Consider the following 21,007-nt stretch of genomic DNA (forward strand, 5'->3'; position numbering starts at 1 on the left):
TCCCTAAATACACATGAATACACCACTAAAAGTGGAGCACATGCATAACTGATTCTTATGGATTCCCATCGGCCTAGAATATTGAATCTTATCACAAGCTTGTTGATCACACTGCAACTGAGATGCCAAGGTATCACTAATGAAGGTAGCTACACTCCCTGAATCAAGCAAGATCAACACCTCCTGTTTGCCCACAGATCCATGGAACATCATAGTCTTTCTCCTTATAGGCAAGCCCTGAATTAGGCACTGGTGATTCACTGACAGCAAATATGGGTTGCTTAGTTCACCCTTAGTATCACTAGCATCAGCTTCTTCTAGATCAGCATTGAGTTTGCACATCTCCATCAATTCCTAAATGATATTAATGCTCCCTTGGGTATGAGGGAGAAGAGGTGGTCGAGGGTAAAGCTTTCTGACGAGGCTAAGATGGGGTGGCTCTCCAAAGGCATTCCCCAACAATTTGTTTATTACTTGTACTTATTAAACAAGAAGATTAGAGGAGCATTTGTACTTATTAAATATCTCCATCAATTCTTGAATGGCATTAATGTGATCTTCTCAAGATACTTAGGGAACGTACAGCGGTGGTTTGTTTGTTATCTGTGTAATACTCCGTTAGTACTTCCGTCCAATTTAATGAGGTGAGAGGGTGTTGCCGTTGTCTCATGAAGAGACAGCCAACGCTCGTGCTCCGAAGTGAAATCGTTTCCCAACCACTCGTTGTATGATCTGCTGTGCATGGGTGTCCTGTGTTACTGCCCTACCTCAAATGATGAGATATCCACAGAAACATACGCTTTATTTATATTATATTATATTATATTATATTATATTATATTATATTATATTATATTATATTATATTATATTATATTATATTATATTATATTATATTATATTATATTATATTATATTATATTATATTATATTATATTATATTATATTATATTATATTATATTATATTATATTATATTATATTATATTATATTATATTATATTATATTCCCCTTAAGGATTTGTTTTATATCAATTAGCAACACAACTGGACATAGAAATAATATTCATGATTGATCACAATTACAAGCAAGCATTAAACAATTTATAGTCAAAGCAAATATACAACAGCTGTCTGTGGGTGTTTAGCCGTCTATGTTGTAAATCCCAAAAACTTATAGACATTAGCTATCTCTCCATTGTACATGCCCTTATGAGCTCTTCCTTGCCATTTTTCTCCACAAGTGAAACATAACCTATTAGCTTTTCTATATGCCTTGAGGGACTCCATTTATCTTCTAGTGGCTTATTGTCAATTGCTTTGGACCCTTCCTTCTTATTAACAGCCCCTTTGAATTTATCAGGTGGCCCCATAGAACGCCATGTCTTACGTAATGTCTCATTTAGCACTGCGAATCTTGTCAGTAGCAACCTCTTCTTCCTGAATCATATCAATGCCAAAGAATATGCTACCTCTAGATTTTGTGTATAATGTTTACTTTGTGACTCATTTCCTTAGGGTCCGAGAGATGATATTCGCTCCCCAATAGACAATGAGGCAAGAATTGAGTAGAATTTGGATAGGACTCGAGAAAAATTTGGGGAGAGGTTCAGCATGGAAGACGCCCGCGAGAATGAGTTTAGATTTCTGTTATTATGTTCAATGGTTCTGTTACAAGCCGTTGCGGCTGCTTATAAGGCAGCACAACACCGTCCCTGACTCCTTGGACCCACTTGTCATAACCGTGTCGTTTGTACACGACCCACTTGTCAGCCATGGCTGCTCCTCCTATTGTCAAACGTGATGCAGCGTGCCTTCCATGCCTGCTTGCACCGCTATCTTCTCTTGTCTTTCGGTGTCCTAAGAGGTGTTAGCGAGACACCTCTTCTAGCACCTGAGGTTGGGTGGGGTCGAGAGGGTCCCGCCAAAGACAACCCTCAGGCCACGAAGGATGAAGCCTCGCCAGTTGCTTCCTTGCGTACGGGGGAGAAGAGGTGGTCGAGGCTGGGTCCAGCTTTTGGACCAGGCTAAGATGGGGTGGCGCGCTCCAAAGGCGTCCCCTAGCAATTTGTTTATTACTTGTACTTACTAAACAAGAAGATTAGAGGAGCATTTGTTAGAAAGCATGCATGAAAATGGCAATATAGCTAAGAAAACGACGACGTTTCTCTCTCTCCCCCTTAGCATATATACCTGCTTCATTTGACTTGTTATGATTGAAGTGATTAAATAATGATAAAGAGACGTGGTGTTGGCACAAGATGCGCTAGGAAGAGACGGCAGCACACTTCTTGCCGCCGCGCCATCTCGTGATCAAGCGGCTACGGTCGTCTCTGTAGATCAACCCATAAATAGCCGCATCAAGCAGCTAGCAAGAGACAGCAAACGAGCTAGCTAGCTTCTTGCAACATCACAGTACGGTACACGGTGACTTGCATTGTGTAGCTTCGAATTCTCCCTGAACACCAACATACTCCATTGGCCGGCCACGCATCGATCTCTCAAGTCATCCATGGAAAACTTGCTCCACGTGACCCCGTCCCACCTATCGCTCCCGAATAGTTATGCTGTCCCGCAGCTCCCGCAGGCGAAGGCGACCCCCACAGACATCAGCCTGCCCGTTATCGACCTGTCCCGTAGCCGCGACGAGGTTTGCCGCGCTATCCTCGACGCCGGCAAGGAGTTTGGCTTCTTCCAGGCTAGTAGTGGAAGACATGCATACATTATTGCATATATATATATATATATATAGCCAGTAAGTTTTCATGTGCTGCATGCATGCTCTCGCGCAGGTTATCAACCATGGAATCCCGGAGCAGGTGTTGCAGGACATGGAGTCGGTGAGTGAAGAGTTCTTCCAGCTGCCGGCTGCGGATAAGGCACATTTCTACTCGGAGGATACAAACAGGCCCAACCGGCTCTTCTCCGGCTCCACGTACAAGACCAGCAAAAGGTTGTACTGGATGGACTGCCTCCGCCTTGCGCGCACCTTCCCTGGCAGCGACTGCAAGAAAGAATGGCCTGAAAAGCCCGAGGAGCTCCGGTAAGGAATAATATATATATAATCAGGACTAGATGGACTGAACTGACTATTTGTTATTCTTCCCCACCATGCATATATACTGTTATTCTCTCTGTGATAATTAATATATATAACTTTAATTTCAGCACACGTACGTACGTGCTATTATTTGCTAGTTTCTTTCGTGTTGGTCTGACTATTTATTTGCTATGTATATATCGTCGTCGATCGTCAAAATCTCCCGGCAGCAATGTTTTTGAAAACTACACTGCACTAATGAGAGGCCTGGGGATGGAGATGCTGCATATGCTCTGTCAGAGCCTGGGGCTCCCGTCTGACTATTTCGATGAAGACCAGAGTGCCGGCGATATGATTCTCAGTGTCATCCGATACCCTCCGTGCCCGACCCCTGACGTTACGCTTGGTCTGCCACCGCACTGCGACCGGAACCTCATCACACTTGTCCTCTCCGGCTCCGTGCCTGGCCTCCAGGTTTTCTACAAAGGTGACTGGATCATGGTCAAGCCCATACGCCATTCCTTCGTCATCAACTTTGGCCTGCATCTCGAGGTATATATATACATATATACATAGCAGATATCTTCAAGTTGACTGGATCAACTTTGGCTTGCATTGGGTTTTGACTAATAACCTCTTAATTTAGGTTGTGACCAATGGGATCATAAAGAGCGTTGAGCACCGCGTGATAACCAACTCGGTGCGAGCAAGGACGTCTGTGGTGATAACCATAAACGGCACCGAAGATTGCCTCATTGGACCTGCCGACGAGCTCCTTGGTGAAAACAAGCCCCCACGCTACCGCACCGTCACGCTCCGCGATTTCATGCGCATCTATAACAAATCCCTTGAGAACCCTGATGCCGCTATCAAAGAACGCATGAAGCCCTTCATGATATGATGATTTTATATGATATGCCTGCTGGTTGCCTTGTTCTCCCACCCAGACATATAGGCAAGGAATAATATCAGTTTTTATCTTGTTGCTCGTGATCCATATTGTACTAGCACACAAACCGTCCTCCGGTGTATGTGCTATATATGAAGAACCAAAAGACTCATATAAGTTTTGAATAAAATATACCATCTCATTGTTCTTCTACTACGTACTCAATCTCATTGTTTTTGTGTTTCCCTATATATATCCCATCAGACCATTTAACTCACAATATTTGTGTAACTCACAATATTTCCATTATATTATCTCATTGTTCTTCTACTACTCAATCTCCTTGTTCATATGTTTTGTTACATTTATATATAGCTCTGGTTCCATATAGACCGTTTAACTCTCAATCTTTGTTTAGCTCCTGTGTGCGTCGCTACGAGAGACAACGCACGTGTGAGGTTGCTCTCAGTATCATCAAATGGATGGAGGGGGCAGCGCCGAGTGGTCAGCGGGTGATATCTAGATGGACAGAGCCAATGGTAGGACGAGGAGCTGTCGATGTGTTAACCAATTGAGATTAGGGAAGAGCGGGAATGATGGACCAGCGGGGTGGGTGGTAGCCAATTGGGAATATAGAAGAGCGGGAATGAAAGACCGGCGGAGGCATCGCTACCAGAGACGATGCATGCACTACACGGAAGGTTTTTCTGGCAGAGGCGGTTCCTCATTGAGCCTCCTCTATGCATGCACTACTACAAAAACAATTTTTTAGAGACAGAAGGTTTTTCTGGCAGAGGCGGTTCCTCATTGAGCCTCCTCTATAGTGCCCGTGAACCAAGCCACCTCTAAAGATACTTTAGAGGCTGCTTTAACCCGAGCCACCTCTACAAATTTATCTTTAGATTTGGCTGGTGTCACCAGCCGTTGTCACGGGATCAAAATCGTGACAACGAACATTGTGCACCAACCATTGTCACAGGATCAAAATCATGACAAGCAACATTCTTGACCAGCCGTTGTCACGAGATCAAAATCGTGACAAGCAACATTGTTAATTGAGTCAGTGTTAGAGTACGTGTCTCTAGTGTCTCCGGAGGACTTAGGAACATAAGAATCACAGGGAAGATGCAACGGTTTATCCTGATTCTCGCACACCACATAGGCAAGGAATAATATAAGCTTTATATTGTTGCTCGTGATGGATGTACTAGCACACAAATGATCCTCCGGTGATCATCCCGTGTATGTGCTACGAAGAACCAAAAGATTCAAATAAGTTCTGAATAAAACATGCCATCTCATTGTTCTTCTAATACGCAATCTATTTGTTCATATGGTTTTGTTTATATAGCTCTGGTTCCACACAGACCATATTTAACGCTCAATACCTATTTAGGTCACGTGCGTCACTAGACAACGCACGTGCGAGTAAGGATGAAAACGGAACGGAAATATTCCGTACCGACCGCTTTCGTTTTCTACATTATGATATCGTTTTCTATATTATAAAACCGTTTTCGAATTTTGTTAAACATAAAACTTTATCAGTTTCAGTTGGTTTCACAACCATTTTTATTTATTTTTTATACTCTTTAATTGCTAAAATATAGAAATATTTCGTACCGACCGCATTCGTTTTCTACATTGTTATTCTGTTTTCGACCGTTTCCGACCGTTTCCGACCGTTTTTCATCCTTATGTGCGAGGACGCCGGCAGAGGGACCGAAACAGGCAGAGCTGAGTGGTCGGCACGGAAAATCCAGATGTGGGCAGGACTAGCGGCGGGGCGAGGAGCCAAAAGCAAGTTAGCTGATTAGATGTTCGCATAGCTGATAAGGCATAGTTAGTACTATTTTACTGATTTGTTGTGAGAGAACAATATTATTAAATGATTGACAGATTTAACACATAAATTGTTTACTAGAATCTGATGGTCTCTATGGGGCTGAGGCCAGCGAGGCAGGTAGAAGTGGGCTAGGTGGCCGGCGACAGAGGGTGGAGGTTATATTTGTTTACTAGAATCATGCCTATATATTGCAGTGAGAAAAGAAATTAGAGAATTTTTTATTTTATATCACAACTCGTCAAGTGGATGCCTTCAATTACAATATTATATTACTAAAATTTATCTATTTTATTGCTTCACAATATGATCTCCCGACTAATAGGAGAGGCACGGTATTATTACAATCCAGGAGCTACGTGTAACAATAGGTACCTGCACTACTATAGAATCAACTTTTTATGCTGGCCCCATAACTGCCGGTTTTTTTAAAAACCGATATGCTGCACAAAAAACTTTATAAATTTCTCATACGTTGTCCAATGAAGGTGTCCTTAATAGCAAAGTTATAGTACATTTCGGGATCTATAACTTTGTATAGCTCACAATATTTTGATTTGAGGTCATTTAGATATCCAAATATGTCATAAGATTTTAAAGAGTTGATACTAAAGGTGTGAAGTGGTAGAAAATGATTTTGTTTACAAAAACAACTAACATTAAAGTTGTAAATCTTGAAAGATTATTCAACTTTATAGTTTAGGAAAAAGTCCATATAACCCCCTGAAGTATTGGCACTTTCTTACATCATACCCCGAACTTTGAAACCGTCTAACGACCACATTAAACTATGCCAAACCGTCTACTTGACCCCCTCGGCCGGTTTTGCTCCCTGGTTTTGCGTACGTGGTGGCTGAGTTGGACAGTGGTTTCCACGGTGGCCGCGGGACCCCACTCGTCAGGCCGCTGGAGGGTGAAATACGCCTCCCCTTTTCAGAAGCCGCCTCCGTTCCCTCTCACTCCTCGCTCCCGCCCGCTCTCTCCGCCCCTCCGTCTTCTCCGGTGACTTCTCCGGCGAGTGGATGATCGGGAGCAAGAAACGGTGAATCAACTGCTGCTCAGGAACCAGGTCCGCAGTCGCTCCCCTATCTCCAGATTTGAATTTTTGCGGTTTGTTGTTTTGGATTGGACCGGTGGGGTTTGGGCGGAATTGGGGTTTCTTGCTCCGGTGATTGTTAGGGTTTAGATGATAAAATGGATGATGTTTTCTTAGTTGCTAGGGTGGGGTATGAAGTTATGCTACCACGTACGCAGTTTTGTAGGGTTCAATTGTTTAGGGTTTCTGTAAAATTGAACCTTTGTAGTGCTTTTTCGTTGACAGGATGAACGAACCCCATGAATCTAACTGGATGAATGACCCCAACTTTGTTATTGTTCGATTTCATTACGCTGGGTCTTTTACCAAGGTTGGAAGATCCACATTCTATGTTGGTGGTGATGGAGCTGAGTGTTGGATAGACAGGGACAGGGTTTCTTACTTTGAGATTAAGGGCTACTTAGATGATCACTACACTTCCAACAATGTCATCAGGATGTATTGGCTCAAGCCTGGGAAGAATTTAGATACTGGACTGGTATTGCTGTCAGATGATGCTGCTTGTGTGCAGATGCTTGCTGACCACCCCAATGGTGAGGTAGTGGACATGTATGTTGAGGAAGTGGCAGAGATTAGTGCAGATGAGCAAGACATCTGGGCTGGTGATGATGATGCAGAGCAGGGTGTTGAGGAAGAGGCAGCGGAGGAAGGACAAGAGGGTGGTGAGGAAGAGGCAGCCAAGGAAGGACAAGAGGGTGGTGAGGAAGATGCAGCAGAGGAAGGACAAGAGGATGGTAAGGAAGAGGAAGAAGGAGAAGAGGCTTCTGAGGAAGAGGGAGCAGAGGATGAAGGACAAGAGGCTGGTGATCAGGATCTTAAATCATTCATGGCTTTCTATAGGTCTCCTACAAAAGCAGATGATAAAGGCAAGAAAGCAGTAGGCATTGATGATGTAGAAGTGGATAGTGGAAGTGATGATAGTCTTGATGAGGACTACAAGCAGCCTCCAGAAGAGGACAGCTCTGCTGAAGATGAAGAAGGAGATGAATTCAGAGCATATGCTAAGCAGGTGAAGAAGAATATAAAAGCTAAGAAGTGGGGTGTCCAAGTTCCAGAGATTTGTCCTGATGCTCTTTTTGATGAAGTTCCAAATCTGGATGAACCTGGCAGTCCATATCTAGATTCAAGTGAAGAATACTCTTATGGGGAAGACAGTGATGGAGAAATTCAAAGGTGGAAAAGCTTGGAGAATAGGTTTGACAGTAAAGCTGAAGTCCCTGTATTCTGTTTAGGTATGGCCTTTAGATGCAGTAGGCAGTTCAAGAAAGCACTAGTCAAGTATGGTTTGAAAGCTCACAAGTCATTGAAATTTGTTAAAGATGAGAAGTGCAGAGTGAAAGCTATATGTGACTGGCAAGGATGTGAGTGGCAAATCTATGGCTCACTAACAACCAGATCTAAATGGTTCAAAGTGGTCAGTTATGTAGATGCTCACACCTGTCCACCAAGGAGGGACAACAAGCTAGTCAGTTCAACTCTAATTGCCAAGCATTATTATCAGCAGATTAAGGACAACCCTACCTGGAAAGCTGGGTTGATCAAGGCAGCTGTGTTGAAGGACCTGTTTGCAGATGTATCCATATCCAAGTGTAAGAGAGCTAAGACTTTAGTGATGCAAAAATGTCTTGATGCTATGAAAGGGGAGTATAGCAGGGTGTTTGACTACCAGCTTGAGCTGGAAAGATCAAACCCAGGTACAACAGTTGCTGTTTGTCTAGATCCAGTTGAGGAGGAGAAAAAAATATTTGAGAGGATGTATGTTTGCTTTGATGGACTGAAGAAAGGTTTCCTTGCTGGCTGCAGGAAAGTGATTGGGTTGGATGGATGTTGGTTTAAGGGGGCCAACAATGGTAACTTGTTGTGTGCTGTAGGCAGAGATGCTAACAACCAGATGTACCCTGTGGCTTGGGCTGCAGTGCCCATTGAAAATTATGATACTTGGTATTGGTTAATCTCACTTCTTCAAAAGGATCTGAACATCTCTGATGGAGGCTCTGAATGGGTCCTAATCTCAGATCAACAGAAGGTAGTGGCCATTGCATTAACTACTTTGCTTGGTTGCTGTTATGTCACTTTTATGTAGTGGCCATTGCATTTAACTACTTTGCTTGATGCTTGCAGGGTTTACTCAAGGCAGTGAAGGAGTTGGTTCCTAATGCAGAGCATAGGATGTGTGCAAGGCACATTTATGCCAACTGGAGGAAAAAATATACAGACAAAAAGCTCCAGAAAAAGTGGTGGAGATGTGCCAAGGCTTCAAACACAAGCTTGTTCAACCTGTACAGAGCTTGGTTGGCAGAGGCAACACCAGAAGGAGCTGCAGACATGATGACCACATCACCAGAGCATTGGAGCAGAGCATACTTCAGGTTAGGTTCCAATTGTGACTCTATAGACAATAACATGTGTGAGAGCTTCAACAATTCTATCATGGAAGCAAGATTCTATCCGGTCATTTCTATGTGTGAGGCAATTAGGAAAAAACTGATGGTCAGGATTCAGGAAAATAGGACTAGGGCACAGAAGTGGAATGGAAAAATCTGTCCAAATATTTTCAAGAAACTGAAGTTGAGCATTCAACTATCTGGAAATTGCATTGTCCTGTGGAATGGAGAGCATGGATTTGAGGTGCAAGAGAGAGAAGACAGGAGGTACACTGTTAACTTGCAACTAAAGCAATGCAGCTGTAGGTATTGGCAACTTTCTGGCTTGCCCTGCTGCCATGCCATAAGTGCCATCTACAAAGCCTCACACAAGATTGAGGACTACATTGCTCCATGCTTTAGTATTGATGCCTACATGGCTACATATGCCCATGTGTTGCAGCCAGTGGAGGGAGCTGAAAACTGGCCTACTGCAGAGATGCCTAAGCCTCTTCCTCCAGCTTTTGTCAAAATGCCTGGGAGGCCTAAGACTCAGAGGACCAGAGAGCAGTGGGAACAGCCGAAGGGGACAAAGTTAAGCAGGGTTGGTGTAAAGATGACTTGTAGGCTCTGTGGGAAATCAGACCACAACTCAAGGAGGTGCCCCAAAAATCCTGAGGCAGGCAACAAACAAAATGCTCATATTAAGAGGGACAGGGCAAAGAAGAGGAAAAACCCAGACTCTGCTAACCCAGACTCTGCTAATCCTGTGGTGACAAAAATGGTAACCTGGAGCACCTTGCTTTCTTTTCTTGTTGTGATAATGTGCCTCAGCTAACCCATTGTGTGTTTTCAGGCTAAAGGAAGTACTCAGGCAGGCAATAGCCAGGCAGCTGGAAGCCAACCAAGTGCTAGTCAGCCAAGTCAGCGTCGTAGTAGACCAGGAAGCCAGCCAAGTGCAAGCCAGCCAGCTCCTAGGAGGTCCCCAAGGCAGTCTCAGCCAAGTTCAAGCCAGCCAGCTCCTAGGAGGTCCCCAAGGCAGAGGCAGGCAAGTTCAAGCCAACCACCAGCAAGGAGAGCACCATCAAGGAGGGGAGCAGGGAGGGGAAGACTTCAACATCTCTTGTTTGGTGACAATTAGTGAACTAGGGTCCTAAGTATCACCACCTTTTGTGAATGGCTATGTAAAGCATAAACATGTTTGCTTTTGTCTTTTGGCATGACCTGAACAATGGATTGGTCATGTATGCACTTGGCAGTAGCCAATGGAGGTACTAGCTAGTAAGCTTGATCTGGTATTGGCATGATCTGAACAATGAGTGTATGCCAATAGGCTTGAAAACTCACAGTTTGTAATGTGTTCAGTTAAAACCAATGATGTCTGAGTTTGCCATTCAATTCCAGAATTTCTTATCATGATTGACACAGACAGTACACAATTTGCTGAGAATTGAAAGGAATGCAAAACATAGTTGCCACATACTACATGTCATACTACAAGTTCAACAGTAGCTACCACATATTACATGCCATTACATCATCTTGCCAAACAAAGCACAGAAAATGCCCATCACAAATACAATCATAAACACAGAACAAGTGCTCCAATTGTTCTTTGCTGCCTTCAGCTTCAACTGCAGTTCAACTAACTCCAAGCACTTCAGAGCCAGTTCCCCATCTTTCTTCCTCACCTCTTCTTTCTGGGATTCCAGGTCTGCATCCATGTTCACCAGTTGCCTCTGCAATGTCTGGTTCATCTGTTGAATCTCTGAAATCTCCTCATCACCAACAGCTTGTCCACTCTCCCTCTTCAACTTGAAGACTTCTGCCTTCATGTCCAGCAAAACCTCCCTCATCCATGGAGAACAGGGTGGATCCAACCACTCAAAGAAACCACAATCCTCACTCGTCTGCAATCACATGGACACCAAATCACACAAACACCCCAAGAACAGCAAGAACATTGTGAAAGCAAAGGTGCTTACATTGGCCATTTGGCAACGGTAGTAGCGACGGCCGGGGTTGTCCACGCTCCAGGAGATCCACCGTGGACACTTCTTCGAGTTGCGGCATTTGCACTTCACCGGTGGTTCGTAGAAGAAGGGGCCGACGCGATACCGGATGGGAGAGCCACTCACCACAACACCGGCGCCCCCACCATTGCCGGTTGAGCCAGATTGCCGTGAGGAAGAACGGGCGCTGGATTCCGCCATGGGAACACCGCTGCAGCTCCGAGCTTCGCCTCCACCCTCTTCACCTCCGCCTCCACCGTCTTCTGCGTCGCCGGAAACCCTAGCTCCGGTAGGTGCCGTCGGAGTGAGAGCGAGAGGAAGACAGCAAAGAGGGAGGGGGAGGCGTATTTCACCCTCCAGCGGCCTGACGAGTGGGGTCCCGCGGCCACCGTGGAAACCACTGTCCAACTCAGCCACCACGTACGCAAAACCAGGGAGCAAAACCGGCCGAGGGGGTCAAGTAGACGGTTTGGCATAGTTTAATGTGGTCGTTAGACGGTTTCAAAGTTCGGGGTATGATGTGAGAAAGTGCCAATACTTCAGGGGGTTATATGGACTTTTTCCTTATAGTTTACAACTTTTTTAAAGTTATTTTAATGCTGAGTTATTTATTTTACAAGATTTTACAGAAGTTAATATCAAAAAAATCCATATGCTCCTAGTCACAAGTGAGTGTGTAATTATAGCTAATGGTCTGAAATATACAAGCGATCAAAAAGAGTTGTAGATCTTGAAAAGTTAACATTATAGTTGATAATGTTTTCGTTTAAATCGTTTATGCAACCAAAATTATATTTGAATTCTCACATATGAAATTTATTTTTTTAAATGACCTTGAATAGAGAAAACAACCAAAACAAGTAGATCTCGGGAAGTTAAGCAATTTTATAGTTGATAAACTTTTGATTTGAAATAATTTATCCAAAGGGGCTGAACTGCCTCACATTTGGAACTCAAAAATTTTTAAACCACCACGAATGCAGAAATGATCAAAACCAAAGTTATAGATCTCAAAAAGTTTTAAAACTTTGTAATTGATAAGCTTTTTAAATCGGCACAACTAAAGTGATAGCGAGAGATCGCTCATCACACATGCTATAGTACTAGTGTTTTTAATATGTTTTTGGTTTATATCCTCTTAAGGACATAATTAAGATCTGTGAGATTGACAGGTGACCCCAGTTTAGAGGACATTTGGATATATAGGGATTAAAGTTTAGGAGATATTCGTATGGGATGTCGTATGAGATATTCGGATATCGGATAGTAATAAAAAAATAAATTACAGATAAATTTATTAAGCTTAATTAATCCATCATTAGCATATATTTATTGTACCACCATATTGTCAAATTATGGACTAGTTAGACTTAATAAATTTGTTTCGTAAATTAGTCTCAGTATGTAAATTTAGTTTTGTAAGTTGAAGTATATCTATGTGTCCAAAGATTTGATAAGACAAAGACTAAAGTTCAAGGCCTTGTTTAGTTTGAGGGTGTAAAGTTTTAGAATATCATATCGGGTGTCACACGATGTCGTATGAGATATTTATATACTAGGCCTTGTTTAGTTTCCAAAAAATTTGTAAAATTTTTTAGATTCTCCATTACATCGAATCTTCCGGCACATGCATGAAGCTTTAAATATAGATAAAAAATAACTAATTACACAGCTGTAATTTACGAGACGAATCTTTTGAGTTTAGTTAGTCTATGATTAAACAATATTTATCAATTTACAAAAAAAATAATATTTATCAAATATAAATAAAAATGCTATAGTGTCCATTTCGTATAAAATTTTAGAACGAAATAAGATATAATAAAAAATAAATTACAGAATCCATCAAAATCAACCATGAGAAATTTATCCACTGCTGGAGCTCTCTGCCACCCACTGCTCCATCAGATGCCGGCTTCGACGTTGGCAGCCACCGCCGCCGTACATTTGTCGCGTACTGCCTATCACCACCTCGTGACTGCGTGTCGCTTGTGCAGTTGTGCTATACCTGGCCAGCTCTCTCTGAGTCGCTGCGATGCCCAAGAGCGATGCGGGCACAAAATACCTCATAAAAAGTAACGGCTGTTAGTTTTTTGGTATTTACTATAACACATAGATAACTAAACAGACAGTATAGATAACTAATATCTATTTAACGGTCTATAAATCGTTTACTGCTTGTGCGTAGTTATAATCAATTATGAATATTATTTTTATGTAGCATTATATTGTTAATAGATACAAAACAAATTCTTTAAAGTGAATCATATGTATTATAGATACTCCATATGTCCCATAAAAAATACGAGACACAGAGTACAAGAGTGGATATAAAATTATAGGAATACCCTTATAAAGTTTAAGACCAATCTTCTCTATAAAGACATTTTCAATGGTGATACGAAATCGTTAGCGACACTACTATAGAATAAGGCATTGGTCGATGCCCAAAATCACCAAAAACCTCGGCCTTTTTTGGCCCGGGGCTAAAGGGTCCTGCCCAACGGCTACTGACAGGTGCTGTCGGGGCAGGGACCCTTTAGCACCGGTTCGTGTTACCAACCGGTGCTAAAGGGTCCCCTTTAGCACCGGCCAGTGCCGTGGGCCGAGGCAAAGCCTTTAGCACACACCGGTTTGTGCCCTGAACCGGTGCTAAAGGTCCGGTTTATAGGCCGGCTACCTCCTCCCCTTTGCCCAATTCAAAACTGAGAGCACCATTGTTGTTCTTAGAGCTTCCATTTTGTTGTTTTTGCTTGGTCTTTCTTTGTTCTTCATCTTCGATGCCCATTTTTTATCTTCTTCGACTCCGTCATCGTCTCTTTGTGCTTGGAGGTGACTAACTGCATCCTTCCTTGTCTTTGTCATGTTGTTTTTGGCTTGTGATTTTCCCATTATTTTAGCTCAAATCCACTTTGTTATTTTGAATCATTCACTTGAATTAGTATATATATATATATATATATATATATATATATCATATTTCATGGTTGACCTAGTATTAATGTAGTTTGCAAGAATGAATTATAATATCTTTTTATGATCTTAGAAAGTAGGATAGTTCAAATTAATTGGTTTGTTAATATCACTACATAATATCCATTGTATAATTTAAAAGATTTGTTGAAGTAACTAGACAAATAAAGGATATTATTAGGTTCTTCTTTAATCATACATGTTTACTAGTAAATGTGGAATTTATAATTGTTCAAAAATTGAGTATGGATAGTAGATGGCAACCGTGACCGGGTCTTCGGTCTCTCAACGGGTTCAAAAGTGATACCGGCCAGAACTCCCTCTCATTACTTGTGGCAAGTGTGGGCAGAAGATTGTGATGTAGTACAAAGTGTCGAAAGAGGGAGTAAACAAGGGTCGTATATTCTACAAGTGTCCGGATCGTAATGTGAGTTATTTCGAGACATTTGCTATATGTGCTTATTTTTTAATGATATTAATTAAACTTTTGATTCTCTCTTTTAATTTCAGTGGGACGGTACCGGCGGATGTACAGGTAGGTACTGGGAGGAAGAATACATTCAACACATCAAGAAATCTTTTGCACAGGTGGTTGAGGCTGAAGGTGATGAGGCAATGAGCCGGTGAAAGGAGTTCAGTGATGTTGATCAAGCGAATGATCTATCTATTATAGTTGGGATCAGACCCGAACTAATTATGTTGCTTAAGTGCATTTTAGTTTTGGTTTTTTTAGTGCTAGTTGTGATTGTATTTGTTGTAGCCAAGCTTGCTTGAATTAATCAACTATGTGTGTTAGACATGTTGTGCAATAAGATGAGAAACTATATGTGTGCATGGTTTTCATAATATATATATATATTATATTTAATGCAGATGGTAACATGTAATTGGATGTATAATGCCGATCGGCGCTCCGAATAGTTCATTAATGGCGTGCACTATTTCTTAAGTGTGGCTGAGACAAACAAGAGGGACGGATTCATGTGTTGTCCATGTGCCATGTGCAAGAATTTGATGGAATATTCTAACTCAAGAACTCTCCATTTGCACTTACTAAAGTCTGGTTTCGTACCAAACTATATTTGTTGGACCAAGCATGGAGAAAGCGGGATTATAATAGATGAAGGTGAAGAAGAAGAAGAAGAAGAGGAATTGGACCACGCCAACATTATTGCTCAGTACGGTGGCTTCAATGATGTAGCAATGGGGGGAGATAATGAAGAAGAGGTAGCGGTAGAAGATGATCGGGGCGATGATGCTTTTGGTGATGCCATCCGTGATACACAAAGAGAATGTGAGAGTGAGAAAGAGAAAGACAAGTTCGAGCGCATGCTAGAGGACCACAGGAAATCGTTATATCCCACAGCTGAAGAGGGGCAAAAAAGTTGGGTACCACACTGGAATTGCTGCAATGGAAGGCAAAGAATGGTACATCTGACAAGGCATTTGGGCAGTTATTGAAGATCATAAAAAAGATGCTTTCGAAAGGCAACAAATTGCCCACCACTATGTATGAAGCAAAACAGGTTGTCTGCCCTGTGGGATTAGAAATCGAGAAGATACACGCATGTCCTAATGACTGCATCCTCTACCTGGAGAGGAACAAGAGAATTTGGATGCATGTCCAGTATGTAAGGCATCACGGTATAAGATTAGGCGAGATGATCCTGGCGATGTTGAGGGTGAAGAACGTCATAGGAAGAAAATTCCTGCCAAGGTTATGTGGTATGCTCCTATAATACCACGATTAAAACGTCTGTTCAGAAACAAGGACAATGCAAAGTTGTTGCGGTGGCATAAAGAAGACCGTAAGATAGACAATATGCTGAGACTTTCTACCGATGGATCCTAGTGGAGAGCGATAGACAGAGAATTCATAGATTTTGCAGATGATGCTAGAAACTTGCGATTCTCCTTAAATACATATGGTATGAATCCTTTCGGTGAGCAGAGCAGTAGTCACAGCACTTGGCCAGTTACTCTATGTATCTACAACCTTCCTCCATGGATATGCATGAAGCAGAAGTTTATTATGATGCCGGTGCTTATCCAATGACCGAAGCAACCTGGCAACGACATAGATGTCTACCTGAAGCCATTAGTTGAGGAACTTCAACTTTTATGGAGCAAACCAGGAGTTCCCGTGAGGGATGAGTACAGACAAGAGCACTTTGACCTGTGAGCATTGCTATTTGTAACAATCAATGATTGGCCAGCTCTGAGTAATCTTTCAGGCCAGTCAAACAAGGGATATAATGCATGCACACATTGTTATGAAGACCTTGACTGTGTATTTTTGAAAAAATGTCGAAAGGTCATGTACCTTGGCCACCGTCGGTTTCTTCCTGTGAACCACCCAGTACGAAAGAAAGGCAAGCATTTCAAAGGCAAGGCAGACCACCGAACCAAGCCTCTCAATCAAACCGGGGATAATGTAGTCGAAATGGTCAAGGATATAAAAGTGGTATTTAGAAAGGGACGAGGCAGCAAACCTATTCCCAAGGATGCTAAGGGACACGTACCCATGTGGAAGAAGAAATCCATATTTTGGGAGCTACCTTACTGGAATGTCCTAGAGGTCCGCAACACGATCGACGTGATGCATCTGACAAAAAATGTTTGTGTGAACTTACTCGGATTCATGGGTGTCTATGAGAAGTCTAAGGATTCACTTGAAGCACGACAAGACTTGCAGCGCATGAAAGAACGAGATAACCTGCATCCAGAAAAGACAGATGATGGACGTCATTACTTAAGCCCTGCTAGCTACACTCTGAGCAAAGAAGAGAAGGAAAGCATGTTTGAATGTCTTAGCAGCATCAAGGTCCCATCTAGATTCTCCTCCAATATCAAGGGAATAATTAATGTGCCAGAGAAGAAATTCCTGAACTTAAAGTCCCATGACTGTCATGTTCTAATGACACAATTGTTGCTGGTGGTTTTAAGAGGAATTTTACCTCCACACGTACGTCTAGCCACCGTAAAGCTATGTGCATTCCTCAATGCAATTTCTCATAAGGCAATCAATCTAGAGCAACTAGCTACTCTATAGAATGATGTCATTCAATATCTCGTCAGCTTTGAGTTGGTGTTCCCTCCATCCTTCTTTGATATCATGACACACCTCCTAGTTCATCTGATCAAAGAGATTCGTATTCTCAGTCTTGTGTTCCTACACAACATGTTCCCCTTCGAGAGATTCATGGGTGTCCTAAAGAAATATGTCCATAGTCATTCCCGACCAGAAGGAAGCATTGCAAAGGGCTATGGAACAGAGGAGGTCATAGAGTTCTGTGTTGACTTTATTCCAGACCTTGACCCAATTGGCATTCCTGAATCTCGACACGAGGGCAGACTCAGCGGAAAGGAAACACTTGGGAAGAAAACATATATTGGTACGGGAGACGATTACTTTAATAAAGCACACTACACAGTTCTTCAGAACTCCTCATTGGTGGAACCATATGTTGAGGTACATAAAGATTTCCTACGGTCCCAGTGGCCCGGGAAGAGTAAAGCTTGTATAATGCGTCAGCACATGGAAACTTTTGGCGATTGGTTGCGCAAAAATATCAGGGTGATGAAAATATTGATGAGCAGCTTTATTTGTTGGCCAGGCAACCATCACGGCATGTCCTCACGTACAAAGGGTATGAGATAAATGGTAACACATTTTACACAGTTGGCCAAGATAAAAGGAGCACCAACCAAAACAGTGGTGTACGCGTGGATGCCATGGATCCAAATGGGAACAGACAAACATATTATGGACGCATAGAAGACATATGGGAACTAGACTATGTAGCTAATTTTAAAGTTCCTTTGTTCTGGTGCTAATTGGTGAAGATGACCGGAGGTGGGGTAACAGTCGACAAGGAGTATGGGATGACAACCGTGGACCTTAACAATAGTGGGTTCAAAGACGAACCATTCGTCCTTACTGCAGACATGAGTCAGGTGTTCTATGTGAAAGACATGTCTACGAAACCAAAGAGAGGAAAAAATGATGGCCACTCAATCGTCAATGAGCCAAAGCGCCACATTGTCCTTTCTGGGAAAAGAAACATTGTCGGAATTGAGGACAAGTCAGACAAGTCAGGCGATTACGAAAGGGATGATTGAATTCCACCCTTCATAGTCAACAAAGACCCAAGCATTATGTTAAACAATGAGGATACTCCATGGTTACGGTAGGATCATAACCAAGGGTCATACGTCAAGAAGAAATTCACTATTGTGTCGGCTTAATATAAAGTTATGTTTAATAGTATGTGTTGTAAAATGTACGAATTCCGAGAATTATATGAAACTATATTTGAGAATTGTGAATTTTCATGACTTTTCCATTTGGGACCGTCTAGGGTTCGGTCAAAGGGTGTTTTTGTAAAAACCAATGCTTTGACTTTGGTCAAACTTGGTCAAATGACCCATTTGATGACTTCAAATGAAAAAAATTTAAATATAGAGTTGTTAGAGATCATTAAGATCTACATTTGATATATTGTCCATTTTTCCATTTGGATAAATTTGAGCCAACCTTAAGCATATTTCTTTAAAATCCAAGACTGGTTTTGGTCAAACTTGGTCAAATGACAAACTAAATTACTTAAAATGGAAAAATTTTGAATACCAAGTTGTTAGATATCATCAAGATCTAAACTTTTTATATACACAATTTTTGCATTTGAGAAAGTTTAAGTTAACAATACCCACCAAATTTTGAATCTCACACAAACTATATGAAACTATATGTGTCAATTGTAGATTTTCAACTACACCTTCCCAAAACTTTGTCAAATGCAAAAATGGTCTATATATTAAATGTATATTTTGATGAGTGGAACAATATAGGTATTCATGACATTTTCATTTGAGAGCATCTAGGGTTCCAAAACCGATGCGTGGCTATAAATTCTTTCAAAATTCAAAATTGAGTGCTTCAAACTTTTCCAAATGAAAAGTTGACCATTAGACCAAATGTAGAACTTGATGAGTGTACCAAACTTTGTATTCATGACTTTTCTATTTGGGACCATCTAGAGTTCGGTCAAAGAGTGTTTTTGTAAAAACCAATGCTTTGGCTTTGGTCAAACTTGGTCAAATGACCCATTTAATGACTTCAAATGAAAAAAAATTGAATACAAAGTTGTTAGAGATCATTAAGATCTACATTTGATATATTGTCCATTTTTCCATTTCGATAAATTTGAGCCAATCCTAAGCACATTTCTTTAAAATCCAAGACGGGTTTTGGTCAAACTTGGTCAAATGACTAACTAAATTACATAAAATGAAAAATTTTGAATACCAAGTTGTTAGATATCATCAAGATCTAAACTTTTTATATACACAATTTTTGCATTTGAGAAAGTTTAAGTTAACAATACCCACCAAATCTTGAATCTCATACAAACTATATGAATATGTGTCAATTGTGGATTTTCAACTACACCTTCCCAAAACTTTGTCAAATGCAAAAATGGTCTATATATTAAATGTAGATTTTGATGTGTGGAACAATATTGGTATTCATGACTTTTCCATTCGAGACTGTCTAGGGTTCCGAAACCGATGCGTGGCTATGAATTTTTTCAAAATTCAAAATTGAGTGGTTCAAACTTTTCCAAATAAAAAGTTGACCATTAGACCAAATGTATAACTTGATGAGTGTAACAAACTTTGTATTCACGACCTTTCCATTTGGGACCATCTAGAGTTCGGTCAAAGGGTGTATTCATAAAGATATATATTTTTATATGATAAATAGATTTTTTATTTGATGAAAACTGTACCCTACTAGCATTCTGAGTAATAAATGACAAAAATAAAAAGTTTAACGTCAATATGATGTGAAAATATATTTCCACTTGATTGGATATTGTTTTTGTAAATTTATTGGAATAATATATTTTTGCATTAACAAAATACTAAACATTACTTACAAAATTATTGTAAATTAAAAAATACAGTAAGATATTTAAGGTTAAAAATTTTCATATGTTCATTAAAAAAATTACAATACATGTCATTTTTTAAAAAATATTATGCAAAATATTTATTTTACTATACAATTTATAATGTAAAGTGTATATATAAACACTTTAAAAACCCTAAACTAAAAAACAGGCCCTTTAGCACCGGCCCATGGTTGGAACCGGTGCTAAAGGGTCGTGAAAATTTCAGGACCCCGCCCGAGCCCGCTTAAGGCCCTCTAGCACCGGCCGGTGGTTGGAACCGGTGCTAAAGGGTCCCTTTAGCACCGGCTGGTAACACGAGCCGGTGCTAAAGGGTCACCCTTTAAAACCGGCTCGTAACACCAGCCGGTGTTAAAGACCTTTTAGCGCCGGTTCCAGCCACGGACCGGTGCTAAAGGGTCCGCCCCTATATAAGTCATGGGCGCCTTGGATCTGAGCAGTTCATTTTCGTCTTCGTCGAGTAGCCGTCGTCTCCAGCGCCACGGGCCGTTCATCTGCCCGCGACTTCGTCTCCAGCGCCGCCGCGGCCAGCTCCAGCAGTGCAGCTGCCGCAGCCACCATCTCCACCAGCGCCGCCGTCTACGCCTCTCCACAGCCCCGGCCGCGTCCACACCGTCCTCTACACATGTATACTCCAAAACCGATATATATATATATATATATGCAGTTTATATATATATAATAATAAAATGAATGTTATAAATTATATGCCAAGCACTTTGCAATTTTAGTGATTTGTATATATATAAAGTATATATATATATACTAAAAAATAATAATTAATGAATGCTAGTATATTAAGTATATATATACACTAA

The 21,007-nt window shown here is 41.3% G+C and overlaps 2 protein-coding genes across 2 annotated transcripts; one reads left to right on the forward strand and one right to left on the reverse strand.

Moving 5' to 3' along the window:
- LOC8064591 (2'-deoxymugineic-acid 2'-dioxygenase) lies at positions 2,376 to 4,143 on the forward strand. The gene is made up of 4 exons (XM_002442161.2): positions 2,376 to 2,696; positions 2,791 to 3,041; positions 3,269 to 3,590; positions 3,685 to 4,143. The coding sequence occupies exons 1-4, from the start codon at positions 2,511 to 2,513 to the stop codon at positions 3,937 to 3,939; spliced, it is 1,014 nt and encodes a 337-aa protein (XP_002442206.1). The 5' UTR covers positions 2,376 to 2,510; the 3' UTR covers positions 3,940 to 4,143.
- Positions 10,616 to 11,798, reverse strand: LOC8064594 (uncharacterized protein At4g04775). The gene is made up of 2 exons (XM_002443205.2): positions 11,215 to 11,798; positions 10,616 to 11,139 (listed from the first exon to the last, which is right to left on the reverse strand). Exons 1-2 carry the CDS (start codon positions 11,440 to 11,442, stop codon positions 10,762 to 10,764), a joined length of 606 nt encoding a protein of 201 aa, XP_002443250.1. The 5' UTR covers positions 11,443 to 11,798; the 3' UTR covers positions 10,616 to 10,761.

This window comes from Sorghum bicolor, chromosome 8 (genome assembly GCF_000003195.3).
Source record: "Sorghum bicolor cultivar BTx623 chromosome 8, Sorghum_bicolor_NCBIv3, whole genome shotgun sequence".
Classification (NCBI taxonomy): domain Eukaryota; kingdom Viridiplantae; phylum Streptophyta; class Magnoliopsida; order Poales; family Poaceae; genus Sorghum; species Sorghum bicolor.

Coding starts and splice junctions, on each gene's coding strand:
- LOC8064594 (XM_002443205.2), bottom strand. CDS start 11,442: ATGGCGGAATCCAGCGCCCGTTCTTCCTCACGGCAATCTGGCTCAACC. Junction 11,140..11,214: donor ACCGTTGCCAAATGGCCAAT/GTAAGCACCTTT, acceptor ATGTGATTGCAG/ACGAGTGAGGATTGTGGTTT.
- LOC8064591 (XM_002442161.2), top strand. CDS start 2,511: ATGGAAAACTTGCTCCACGTGACCCCGTCCCACCTATCGCTCCCGAAT. Junction 3,042..3,268: donor GAAAAGCCCGAGGAGCTCCG/GTAAGGAATAAT, acceptor ATCTCCCGGCAG/CAATGTTTTTGAAAACTACA. Junction 3,591..3,684: donor ACTTTGGCCTGCATCTCGAG/GTATATATATAC, acceptor CTCTTAATTTAG/GTTGTGACCAATGGGATCAT.